Genomic DNA, 12,141 nt, shown 5'->3' on the forward strand with positions numbered 1-12,141 from the left:
GCTTGCTTTAAACATAAAACTTCTATCAACGGAGGAAAAATATTACAATCTGACTCTCACAGGCATTCAGAGTAAGGATAAAGTGGCAGATTTCCTGTTATGCAAATCTTATCTTGTATTTGATTTAGAAAAGAGTAACTAATACGATAGGCAATGCTATTTAAAGCAAGATTAATCTAATCTTTAAAAGATACCTTAAAGTCTGGCACCTTTGGTCATTCCCAACAAAGGTTTATAGAATATATTTTAAGATTCCAAATCATTGATGTATGACAAAGACTAAATCTATTTATTATCTGAAACAATATATTTGAAAAAACGAAACAGTTCTGAGTTTACTTATCGGACTACAGTTTTTTGTGAAGATTTCCACAGAATCTAATGCAAGGACTCCCCCAAATCTTAAAATTCCCCAAGCAGATTTCCAGTAGTCCTAGTTACAAGTTCAGGGTTGAGGATAAAATAGTAATACTTTGCATGAACGACTGCAGATCAGGTTTTATTGACTTCAATGGGGACAAATAAGTAAGGGTTTGCAGGACTAAAGTACATCTAATTACTCTGAAAGAGTAGAAACATTTTCATTAACAGAGGTCTACCATCTCACTTTACATTTAGAGATTTATTTTAGCATACCTTTTTCATTTCATTTTCTAGATTTTCCTCTTCTTGACCTTCAGATAGCCGCCTTCTCAACTCTGCTATTTCCCTTTCAACGTTTTCCCGGTATTGGCCCCACTGAGCTCGCTCTTGCTCCAGCCTGTGATGAAACTGGAGCTCATAGTCATGAACAGTTTCTATAAAGCAATGTCACAGAAACTTTCATTATCAGTGTAAGTTATAAAGTGTAAGACAACAAATTATACACTTTCTAAGAAAAAGTCTTTATCTTACATTCAGAATTTAGAATGTTTGTGCAAAGCTTGCTGTTTGCATTGTGCAATCCTTTCAATTCTATGTGACATCAAAGGCTATATCTTTTTCATTTTTTTGTCTTCTCCCTGTTCCCCAGCACCCTGTATTATAGATACAGCCCTTCTGGATGAGGACAGTCTGAAACTCCACTTACAGGAATATTAAATTATTCTTAACTGGCCAAGAGCATCACTATGGAGTGATTCAAATGATTCACAACCCCCTCCCCTCACAGAGGCTGAGCACACTGTCTTTGCAGTATTGCAACCTCATGAAGAGCAGGGAGATCTAGAAATAAGCTACATCTTGTACATGTATCTTGAGATACGTCACATTATAGACTTGACCTTGTCCTCAGAGTGTTAGATTTCATTCCTGGAAATGTTTACAGGGACACAAAAACATGAATCAACAGAACTTCTGAATCTTTGCAGATCCATGCAGGATTCTGCTAGTTAAAAAAAAAAAAAAAAAAAAAAAAAAAACAGTAAAACTACAGAATTTTTACCACTATTTAAACAGGTCTACAGGCAACTTTCTATCATCCTAAAATTTAATATAGAATTCAGGATTTTGGTTTTGGCTTTTTGTTTTTGTTTTTAAATAAAACAAGTAAACTGTCCATATTTTAAAAGGATCTCTATTCTGAGAAAAAAAAGTCCGACAATGATCTTCTAAAACAAAATTATCACGTAAAGAAAAGTTTTACAAGATGTATCTATTTTAAAATAACTATTTAAGGGCTTCTAAACAGGACACAAGCAATCCAAGACAGCAACGGTAGTATTTAGTGTGCCCTATGATATGCTATACGCTTCTGTAGTTTGCATTGGAGACCTGTCATACCTTTTAGTTGATCACATTGAACAAAGAACTAACCACAAATACAATGAATTGCACCTTGCCAAGAAAACTACCAGTAACTCAACAGATCCAAGGGAACTAAAATTTAGTCTCGATTAACATCACTAATTTAAATAGCCTCCTATATTCATGCCAAGAGTCACAGTGCTCAAATATGCTATTTTATTTTGATTTACAAAAATCTACCCACAGCAATCTAAACACTATGCAAATAACCAAAATCCCCTTAAATAAAAGGAACAACAAAAATTATTTCCATATCCCCAAAACACAGAAAAGACTAAACCTTCTCAGGTAACTCTGCTTGTCTATTTAGACTGTAAATTATTCAAGGTAGGTGATATCTGTATGTATGGCACCTAACACAATGGAGCCTTGATCTTGGTTGGGATTCTAGGGTCTTCTATAATAGTCTAGTTCAGTGGTTCTCAACCTTTCCAGACCATTGTGCCCCTTTCGAGAGTCTGATTTGTCTTGAGTACCCCAAGTTTCACCTCACTTGAAAACTACTTGCTTACAAAATCAGACATAAAAATACAGTTTGACACTTGAGCGTGTGTTTCACTTGTGAGCCTTGTTTAAACCCCAAGCCCCACTGCCCAAGGATGAAGCACATAACTTAGCTTTTCAGGGCCCCTTGTGGCGTGGGGCCCCAGGCAACTGCCCTGCTTGCTACCCCCTAACACCGGTCCTGCATTTGCAACACACCTAAACCCGTTGCAACCTCCAGGTTGAGAAATACTTATCTAGATGAGTTGAGTACCCCTGGAATATCTCTGTGTACATTCAGGGGTAATTGTACCCCCGTTGAGAACCAGTGGTCTAGTTCTGTTATTTGTGTATTAACAAGCCAAATTATGTTTACTTGCCAACTGTGACAAGGTGTATTAGATCCTCTCTGCTTCCTACAGCAGGCATCGGAGCCCTGACACTCTCTGCTCAAGGAAAATCCACTCAGACCACACTACCGACAAGACAGTCCTCCACAGGCCTGCAGGAAATACTGATCAATCAAGAGCCAGCAGTCCAGTTAAGAAGGCTTGCCTACTTGTCATCAGTGGCAGAACTGGGGAAGACTGGAAGAGAGGAAAAGCTTCTCAGTGTTAACCCAGGAGGTCAGGGCCTTGCCTTCAAGTGCTACAAAAAAGTGCTTGCATGTGAGGTTTTCTTTCTTTAATTAAAGGCACAGATAGACAAATCCTTTGTTTGTTATTTCACTGTTGCAAGATTGATGCCAAGCTTACTGCATGGGTACCCTGGTCTATGCAGGCAGCCAAAACGTTCAGACTAAAGCAGTGAATGCCTACTGCACCAGAGTGATCCTACGAGGCAGCGTTACAGAGCAGCCCCACCTGCCACACCGAAATACATGAAAAGCTGTATTCTCTAGAGTAAATATGTAACAAGGCAGGCTTCTGCAATACCTATAGCCAACAGGTGAGATTCAGACTACTGTGATCACTTTGTGTACTCCTAGCAAAAATAGTTATCACAATAGCGGTTATGTCCTAAATTACTGTGTGTATATTTCTCCTTACAGGTAGTTGGTTTCAAGATTAAATCAGTAAGTGTGCAACATGCTAGAATGTGATCTATATGAACTATGCTATATTGTTGCAGGAGAAAAAAGAAAGTATGATGACATATTTAGACAAAACATGGGAAGAGCCAATGTGATGACTATGGAGGGACATTTAAATGTTTGGCAAAGTCAATTTTGCATGCCAAAGCAGAGACTCAAGTCATCCTGAAGCTGCTGTCAGACTAATCAGGTCACATATACCATTACTTGTCTTTGTGAAGGAGGAATGGCTATAATCTCAGTCCCTGAAGAATGGTCCGTACATGCTAAGAACTTCCCAGTCCATATTGCAATATTAAGTGAAAAAAGAACTAAGCTGCCTTTGACAATGTTGGAATGGTCAGCTAAAGACTGACATCACCATTCTGCTTAATGTAACTTCCAAGGCACAAACTGCACATTCTGTACAGCAGTGGTTCTCAGCCTTTCCAGACTACTGTTCTCCTTTCAGGACTCTGGGCATGCAAGACAAATCAAAGTTTGCATGCCAGAGCAGAGAATCTACTCGCTTATAAAAATCAGACATAAAAATATAAAAATATCACAGAACACTATTACTGAAAAATGCTTAATTTCTCATTTTTACCATATAATTATAAAATAAATCAATTGGAATATACTGTCCTTACATTTCAGTGTGATACTTGAGCCTCGGTTTTAATTGTGAGCCTGGTCTGAAGCCCAAGCCCTACTGCTCAGGGCTGAAGCAAGTAACTTACCTTTGAAGGGCCTCCTGTGGCATGTGGCCCCAGGCAATTGCCCTGCTTGCGACCCCCATAAATCTGTCCCACAACCCCCAGGTTGAGAAACACCTATCTAGATGAGTTGAGTAAACCCTGGAAGATGTCTGCCTATCCCCAGGGGTACGTGTACCTGGCTGAGAACTACTGCTGTACAGCATCGAGCACAATATCACCACCTATTAAATATGGTACTTTACCTTGCTGTAACTGCAGTAGTTAGCTAGCTTCCTCTGACCTTACCTTTCATAATTGCTTGGAGTGAAGCGACTTCTTCTTGCCACTGTCTCTTCACCTCATCAATAGCTTCCTGCTTCGTATTCTCAGATACTGTAGCTATGGCTTTGATGTTCTCCATTTCAGCCTGGGCTTCCAATAGTTGTGTCCGCAGATGTCCTAGATCATCTTGTGCTGCTTGCAGTACTGCATTTTGCCTTTTCAGGTCCTCTGAAATCAAGTATTATTTCCATTTAATTTTGTAAATAAATTCAGTTTGAAGTGCAACTCTATCTGCTACAACAGAAATTGATGCTTTAGTAATGGAAAACAAGAGAGTCTGAAGTTTAAAACTTTACCCATGATAGCTAAAGAAAATCTTTCAGTAACATTCCAGATATCTCTGCTCCTCAAGTTCCTTTTTTATTTGTTTCTCATTTATGCAGTGTAGAGACTGAAGACACTACTACAAAGCAGACACCACCTACCAATCAATATGCCAATTAAGCTAATTGGACTTAACTACTTCACTGCCATATAACTCACATTCTGAGAATATTTGCTGGGAAGTATACATATTGGGAATGAGCATGATCTGGAAGTCAGAGGACAGGACTGAAGTCAAAGATTGCTTGGTTTTGCTACCAACTTGCTTTGTAACCTTGGATATGTCACTTACATAAACTGAAATACAGAAGTTATCTGTAAAAGAGGGACACTACCTTATTGCCTCATGGGAGCATTAGGAGATGCTTACACTTTGTGGTCCTCTTATTACGGGTACTACAGAATTGCAAAGTATTATTACCTGGACCCCAATTATGCTACTACCATGCAATCTGCAGAAAAATTGACCCTTTATCACAGCTGTGCTAGAAATCTAAGCTTACATTAAAAACACGTTTCTTGTCCTTATAGTTACAAATATAACTTTCAACTATAACAGAGCATAAACAAATTACGTGTCATCTTCCAGAGTCTGCAGACAACCTGAAACAATAACTCTACAAGATGTAAGCTATACCATTCATCTCATTGGAGGATTAAGTCTGAATTCTAAAGATAAGAATTTTTATGTCAAGCATTAACTGTTTCACTATGATAATTTTAGCAGAAGCGTGCAGCTAGTGTACTGATCCCACAATACCAAACTGCTTCCCGTGCTTCTCCAGTGCAAAAAGGCTCACCCTACCCAACTGCTAGAACTGACATTTCCCCTTCCCACTCTGATACTTTCTATGACGCAGTTTAGGTGTTGTCAGTACAAAAAATATCTGGCATACTGAAAACTGCAGAAGTATAAAATGAGCTGAATAGCAAAACAGACACAGAGGACTTCTTGCTGACATTATTTGTTTTCATACTTAATTCATAAAAACCTCAGTTGTATTTAAAGGAAGCTGTTGCAGAAACCTGCTATACCAAACTGCCACAGCATCCAAGGACTTTGCAGAACACAGGATGCATTTTGTGGCAAAGTATAAGGCACCTTGACTATTACTATTATGACGACTTCCTTTCTCCAATAACATTTGTGTAGTTATTTCCAGCTTTTATAGCAATAATTTAGTTTATCAGACTTATGTTTATAGTTCTACTACTTTCAATCAATCCTTCTCTTTTTCCTTTCACATCTCATAATACTCTAGTCTCAACCCCTGCTCTATTTAAACAAAAACTCTTTAAATTACTAAATTCCTGACCTTGCATGCTTTATGGAAATGTCTTATGGAACTAGATGTTTCACATAAAAAAAGCACACTAAAAATATTTTTAAGTGCACATTTTATATTCCTAAATATAATGCATACAATATTGTAGTCTGCTGCAGAAATATTTTCTTCCAGAGATACTGCAATGATGATAAGCTAAAAAAAGTTAAGTATCAGTTCACACTCTGGGCTGGTGTTCACTGAACGTGACAATACAGCCTTAAGGAGTCATGTTAACTGATGTGATGTTAAACATGGCTTTGTAGTCAGCGTAGAGAGGGACACCGAGTCACATTCATAGAGTTTAAGGCCAGACGGGACAATGAGATCATTTAGTTTGACCTCCTGTACATCACAGGCCTCCATCACCTAAGTGAAGAAAATGCCAAGAGGAAAAGTGATTTCTAACTATTTTAGTTTGGGGAGGGAGGTTGCTGTTGCTGACCACAGTCCAGCAGCGTCTTGTCTTTACATTTTAATTTCCCTTGCCCCAATAGCTAAAAAACACTCTGTGTTCTGGTCTTCAATTTGTCAGCTGTACATGCATATGAGAGCAAAAAAATAAGCAAGTTTGTAGTTTTAATGCAATTTTTCTTGGCTTTACTTTCTTTTATATTTTTAGGACAAGAAAGCCGTTAGGATTAAAGGAGTTAGTAAATCAAGCATGCACTTAAATAGAAGATAGCTGCTTTTCTCCATTCTTCTACAGCAGGTACATGAACTAGTGGGGTTCACATTTTCCTTAAAGAATGTTATTAAAAATAAATACTTTTAGCTGTCAAATTCAAGCTTTGTAAGTTTGGCTGCTTACATTACAATTAATCAGACCGATCAATCATTCAAGATATAAAATACAATTACATACTATGTAATAACTGACCACAACTGACAGAACACATGGAAAATGTCTCTCTAAGAGTTCCTGTTAGTTACTGGTCTAAGAGGATGAAAACACTTTTACTCCAGTAGGTTTGTATTAACTTAGTGGTTTCCAAACTGTGGTCTGTGAAGCATTTAATGGTGGTCACTGGAAAGCTGGCAGGTCACATGGTGCTAGGCACCATCTTCTTGCTTCCAGCTACTGCTTCTACTGTAGTCAAGAGCCTAAATGCCTATAAAAATAGCTGGAAACAAGAAGGAACCAGCCTGTCTCCACTAGTGGTCATTGATGTAAAAGCAGAACAGTGGCAACAACCGAAGCCATCAGCAGAAGCTTAAAAAACAAAAACAATTTCCTATGATTCCTTTTCCATATAAGCAATTACTGTAATTGCCCCAAGGATATTACACAAAGCAGACTTTGACTCCCTCAGGGAACAGATGGCCAGGATCCCCTGGGGGACTAACATGAAAGGGAAGGGAGTCCAGGAGAGCTGGCTGTATTTCAAGGAATCCCTGTTGAGGTTACAGGGACAAACCATCCCGATGAGTCGAAAGAATAGTAAATATGGCAGGCGACCAGCTTGGCTTAATGGTGAAATCCTAGCGGATCTTAAACATAAAAAAGAAGCTTACAAGAAGTGGAAGGTTGGACATATGACCAGGGAAGAGTATAAAAATATTGCTCGGGCATGTAGGAAAGATATCAGGAGGGCCAAATCGCACCTGGAGCTGCAGCTAGCAAGAGATGTCAAGAGTAACAAGAAGGCTTTCTTCAGGTATGTTGGCAACAAGAAGAAAGCCAAGGAAAGTGTGGGCCCCTTACTGAATGAGGGAGGCAAGCTAGTGACAGAGGATGTGGAAAAAGCTAATGTACTCAATGCTTTTTTTGCCTCTGTTTTCACTAACAAGGTCAGCTCCCAGACTGCTGTGCTGGGCAACACAAAATGGGGAAGAGATGGCCAGCCCTCTGTAGAGATAGAGGTGGTTAGGGACTATTTAGAAAAGCTGGACGTGCACAAGTCCATGGGGCCGGACGAATTGCATCCGAGAGTGCTGAAGGAATTGGCGGCTGTGATTGCAGAGCCCTTGGCCATTATCTTTGAAAACTCGTGGCGAACGGGGGAAGTCCCGGATGACTGGAAAAAGGCTAATGTAGTGCCCATCTTTAAAAAAGGGAAGAAGGAGGATCCTGGGAACTACAGGCCGGTCAGCCTCACCTCAGTCCCTGGAAAAATCATGGAGCAGGTCCTCAAAGAATCAATCCTGAAGCACTTAGAGGAGAGGAAAGTGATCAGGAACAGTCAGCATGGATTCACCAAGGGAAGGTCATGCCTGACTAATCTAATCGCCTTTTATGATGAGATTACTGGTTCTGTGGATGAAGGGAAAGCAGTGGATGTATTGTTTCTTGACTTTAGCAAAGCTTTTGACACGGTCTCCCACAGCATTCTTGTCAGCAAGTTAAGGAAGTATGGGCTGGATGAATGCACTATAAGGTGGGTAGAAAGCTGGCTAGATTGTCGGGCTCAACGGGTAGTGATCAATGGCTCCATGTCTAGTTGGCAGCCGGTGTCAAGTGGAGTGCCCCAGGGGTCGGTCCTGGGGCCCGTTTTGTTCAATATCTTCATAAATGATCTGGAGGATGGTGTGGATTGCACTCTCAGCAAATTTGCGGATGATACTAAACTGGGAGGAGTGGTAGATACGCTGGAGGGGAGGGATAGGATACAGAAGGACCTAGACAAATTGGAGGATTGGGCCAAAAGAAATCTAATGAGGTTCAATAAGGATAAGTGCAGGGTCCTGCACTTAGGATGGAAGAATCCAATGCACCGCTACAGACTAGGGACCGAATGGCTCGGCAGCAGTTCTGCGGAAAAGGACCTAGGGGTGACAGTGGACGAGAAGCTGGATATGAGTCAGCAGTGTGCCCTTGTTGCCAAGAAGGCCAATGGCATTTTGGGATGTATAAGTAGGGGCATAGCGAGCAGATCGAGGGACGTGATCGTTCCCCTCTATTCGACACTGGTGAGGCCTCATCTGGAGTACTGTGTCCAGTTTTGGGCCCCACACTACAGGAAGGATGTGGATAAATTGGAAAGAGTACAACGAAGGGCAACGAAAATGATTAGGGGTCTAGAGCACATGACTTATGAGGAGAGGCTGAGGGAGCTGGGATTGTTTAGTCTGCAGAAGAGAAGAATGAGGGGGGATTTGATAGCTGCTTTCAACTACCTGAAAGGGGGTTTCAAAGAGGATGGCTCTAGACTGTTCTCAATGGTAGCAGATGACAGAACGAGGAGTAATGGTCTCAAGTTGCAATGGGGGAGGTTTAGATTGGATATTAGGAAAAACTTTTTCACTAAGAGGGTGGTGAAACACTGGAATGCGTTACCTAGGGAGGTGGTAGAATCTCCTTCCTTAGAGGTTTTTAAGGTCAGGCTTGACAAAGCCCTGGCTGGGATGATTTAACTGGGACTTGGTCCTGCTTTGAGCAGGGGGTTGGACTAGATGACCTTCTGGGGTCCCTTCCAACCCTGATATTCTATGATTCTATGAATTGTGAATTGGAAGGGGTGGTGTCCAGCAGATGCTATCACAATGTGGTCTATGCTATTAGAGTTTGAGAACTACCACATTACTTTATTTTAAAAAGCAGGATACTGTGGAATTTTATGTGCATTTCAAGATGATTTGCTGACTCCTATCAGTTTGGGTATATACTTTAAAGTCAAACAAATTATATTTTTCATTCTTTTTCACCTTACTTTCACTCTCAATTTCAAGATTTCTACATAAAAGGAGAACAGTTGTGTGATAATTACAGAAAACAAAAATTTTCACAAATTAGATTACAAAGAAAGGTGGCTGATACCTTCTGAAACTCTAATTATATAACCAGATAATTGTTAGGGTTTTTCTTTTTGCCTCTTTATACTGGCCTTTAAAAAAGACTGGCAGGAAAACTCACATTTTCTGTTGGCTAATAAGAGACTTTAACAGTGTCTTACCACCTGTCAACCAGGATATCCCACCAACCGACTGCCAATACAAGAAAACCTTTGCTTTTTAAACCCTACTTTTTTTTAAAAAAAAAAAAAAAAAGTTAGCACTATAGATTGTTCTCTAAGCAGGGACTATTCAAGGCGTAGCATAAAAATACGCTTTATATTGAATTCAGAGAACCTAGAACTTACCTTCCTTAGCCAAGTATAACTCTTTAAATTTTGCCCTCTTTTGATTAAATTCTTGCTCAAGCTGCTGCTTTGTACGCAGAAATTCTGCATTGACTTTTTCCAATTCTGCTAGCCGTTGCATAAGAGCAGCTAGAACAAAAACAAAAAAGTAAGGTATGTCACTAACAGTTAAGGAATCCCACACAATCACATGTTGCAACTTTAAGATTTAGGGTTTATTATTTTAAAATATATTTTTCACTCATTAGCTCAAGTGTTATCCAATGACAAGCCACGATGACTGGTCAGAGGTTTTTAGTTTTTGGTTTGTTTTTTTTTTTTTTAAAAACCAGCAAGAATCAGCAGTTCTACTCATTACAACAGTGAGTTCTGGCATACATCAAAACTGCAGCTAGGAATAACACTTAGAGTTGACTCTTGAGTCATACTGAATCCTTCTTGAAAGGAGAATTCACCACATACAAGGAAGGGACAAGTAACAAGAACTATGTTTAGTAATTGTATTACCACCAGGGATTTTATTCTGACATTATTAGGGAATCTGGTTGCATTCTTACTTTCTCTCCGAACACACACCGTCACTCCTGTGTATGGAGTCACAAAGCACTTATTACACATCCGGGGTTAAAATTAAAACAGGTTACTGGCTACGAGTTTAGTAACTAGTGAAGGAAAACTGTAGCCTATATACAACAGTTACCTAAATCAGGTACTAAACGAAAAGGTGAAACCCATCCCTCAACCATGTCATACTCTTTCCTGTCTCCACTGCTTCCTCCCTGCTAGAGCAGAGTTTGGTGATCCTCAGAGCATTTATTAAATGGAATGCAGAGAAATGACCACTCATGTGGCAATTTCTCCTTATTTCAAGTTGCCTCTACTGCCTTAAGATAGCTAAAAATACATTAAGTACTTTCTAAATTTTTTTTTCCATGGAAGCAATTACTATAGTTGCCTTAAGGATGTCATTACTGGAAATAGTAGGGGAGGTGGTCCACAAAATACCAAGACACTCTATAAAAATACAATCCACAAAGAAAAAGAAAAAAGAGAACTTCTGTGACAGAGAATTCAGAAACACAGTAAAAAGTACCATATGTTGCTATAAAGCAAGAATTTTTGCTATAATTGCGTCCCAGGTACTGGTCACGAGGCAAGATATTAATTTTGTTTATTTCCCAGGAAGTACAGTACCTTAAGAAACAGAAGGTTTCATATTACACACTTTAGATCAGTCTTTAAAAATTCAAATTGAAAACAGCAAAAAAAAAAAAAATCCAGACATGTTAAATACTTCTTACACTATAATTCCACCAAGCAAATGAAGTCCTGTTAAGTATTTCTTTCAATTCTACAACAGCATTTTACGAACAAGTTTCACCTCTACCATGTAGACAATCTGAGTCACTGCTTTGAAATAGCCTCTTCATAGCACAAGCTAGTTAAATCAATACCCTATCTAATATATTAAAATTGCTTACATGTCACACAGACACTAACATACTATCTACCAAAAAGAAAAGTGTTAAATATAGCATATTATACAATAAGATGCATTACTTTCTGCAACATCAGGTACCTTTAAGCAACACAAGTGGTGTAATGAGGACTATGTAGTGGTAAAAAGCCAGAGAAGAAAACAATTTGCCACTGAAATTTTGTGAATTCAAGGATAATGCTCATTTCTGTTAATTTTTGGCCACCTAGGAAGAGATTAATTTGTGGTTACCTAGACCTAAGATAGATACGAATAAAGGGATTCTTTAGAAGAAAGACTATGTTGTAGACTTCTGGTTATAAAATAAAATAAAACTAGAATATTTAACTGAAAAAATATGTTCTTTGACTATGCCTCTAATCTAATACAGATAGCAGAGAGGAATTAAGTTAGACAAGCATTATACAATTTTTATATCTAATTCCGTAACTACTAAATCTCTGAGGCAGCAGAACCCACACTGCTGTGAACACAGATTAGCATGGAGAAATCTATTATATGCAAGTAAGCCACTCCTAGGCTAAGAAAGAGCCTA

The 12,141-nt window shown here is 39.1% G+C and overlaps 1 protein-coding gene and 1 long non-coding RNA gene across 14 annotated transcripts in view; one reads left to right on the forward strand and one right to left on the reverse strand.

Moving 5' to 3' along the window:
- RABEP1 (rabaptin, RAB GTPase binding effector protein 1) overlaps positions 1 to 12,141 on the reverse strand; it is a 76,658-nt gene that overhangs the window by 44,761 nt on the left and 19,756 nt on the right. For 8 of the 13 annotated variants that reach the window (XR_006276172.1, XM_038376202.2, XM_038376204.2 and 5 more), the window contains exons 2-4: positions 10,109 to 10,237; positions 4,345 to 4,548; positions 637 to 797 (exon numbers count right to left, since the gene is read on the reverse strand). Coding sequence is in view for 12 of the 13 variants with exons in the window: in XM_038376202.2 (XP_038232130.1) it covers positions 637 to 797; positions 4,345 to 4,548; positions 10,109 to 10,237 (494 nt within the window). In the remaining variant the exon portion in view is untranslated. The remainder of the gene's footprint in view (positions 1 to 636; positions 798 to 4,344; positions 4,549 to 10,108; positions 10,238 to 12,141) is intronic. The other 5 variants (XM_043499318.1, XM_038376208.2, XM_043499317.1 and 2 more) reach the window with 1 other exon arrangement.
- Positions 714 to 6,147, forward strand: LOC122456961. Its single transcript, XR_006276175.1, has 3 exons — positions 714 to 833; positions 2,691 to 3,551; positions 4,764 to 6,147. It is a non-coding gene; the product is annotated as an uncharacterized LOC122456961 (long non-coding RNA).

The sequence above is a fragment of the Dermochelys coriacea genome, chromosome 17, assembly GCF_009764565.3.
Source record: "Dermochelys coriacea isolate rDerCor1 chromosome 17, rDerCor1.pri.v4, whole genome shotgun sequence".
In the NCBI taxonomy this organism is placed as follows: Eukaryota; Metazoa; Chordata; order Testudines; family Dermochelyidae; genus Dermochelys; species Dermochelys coriacea.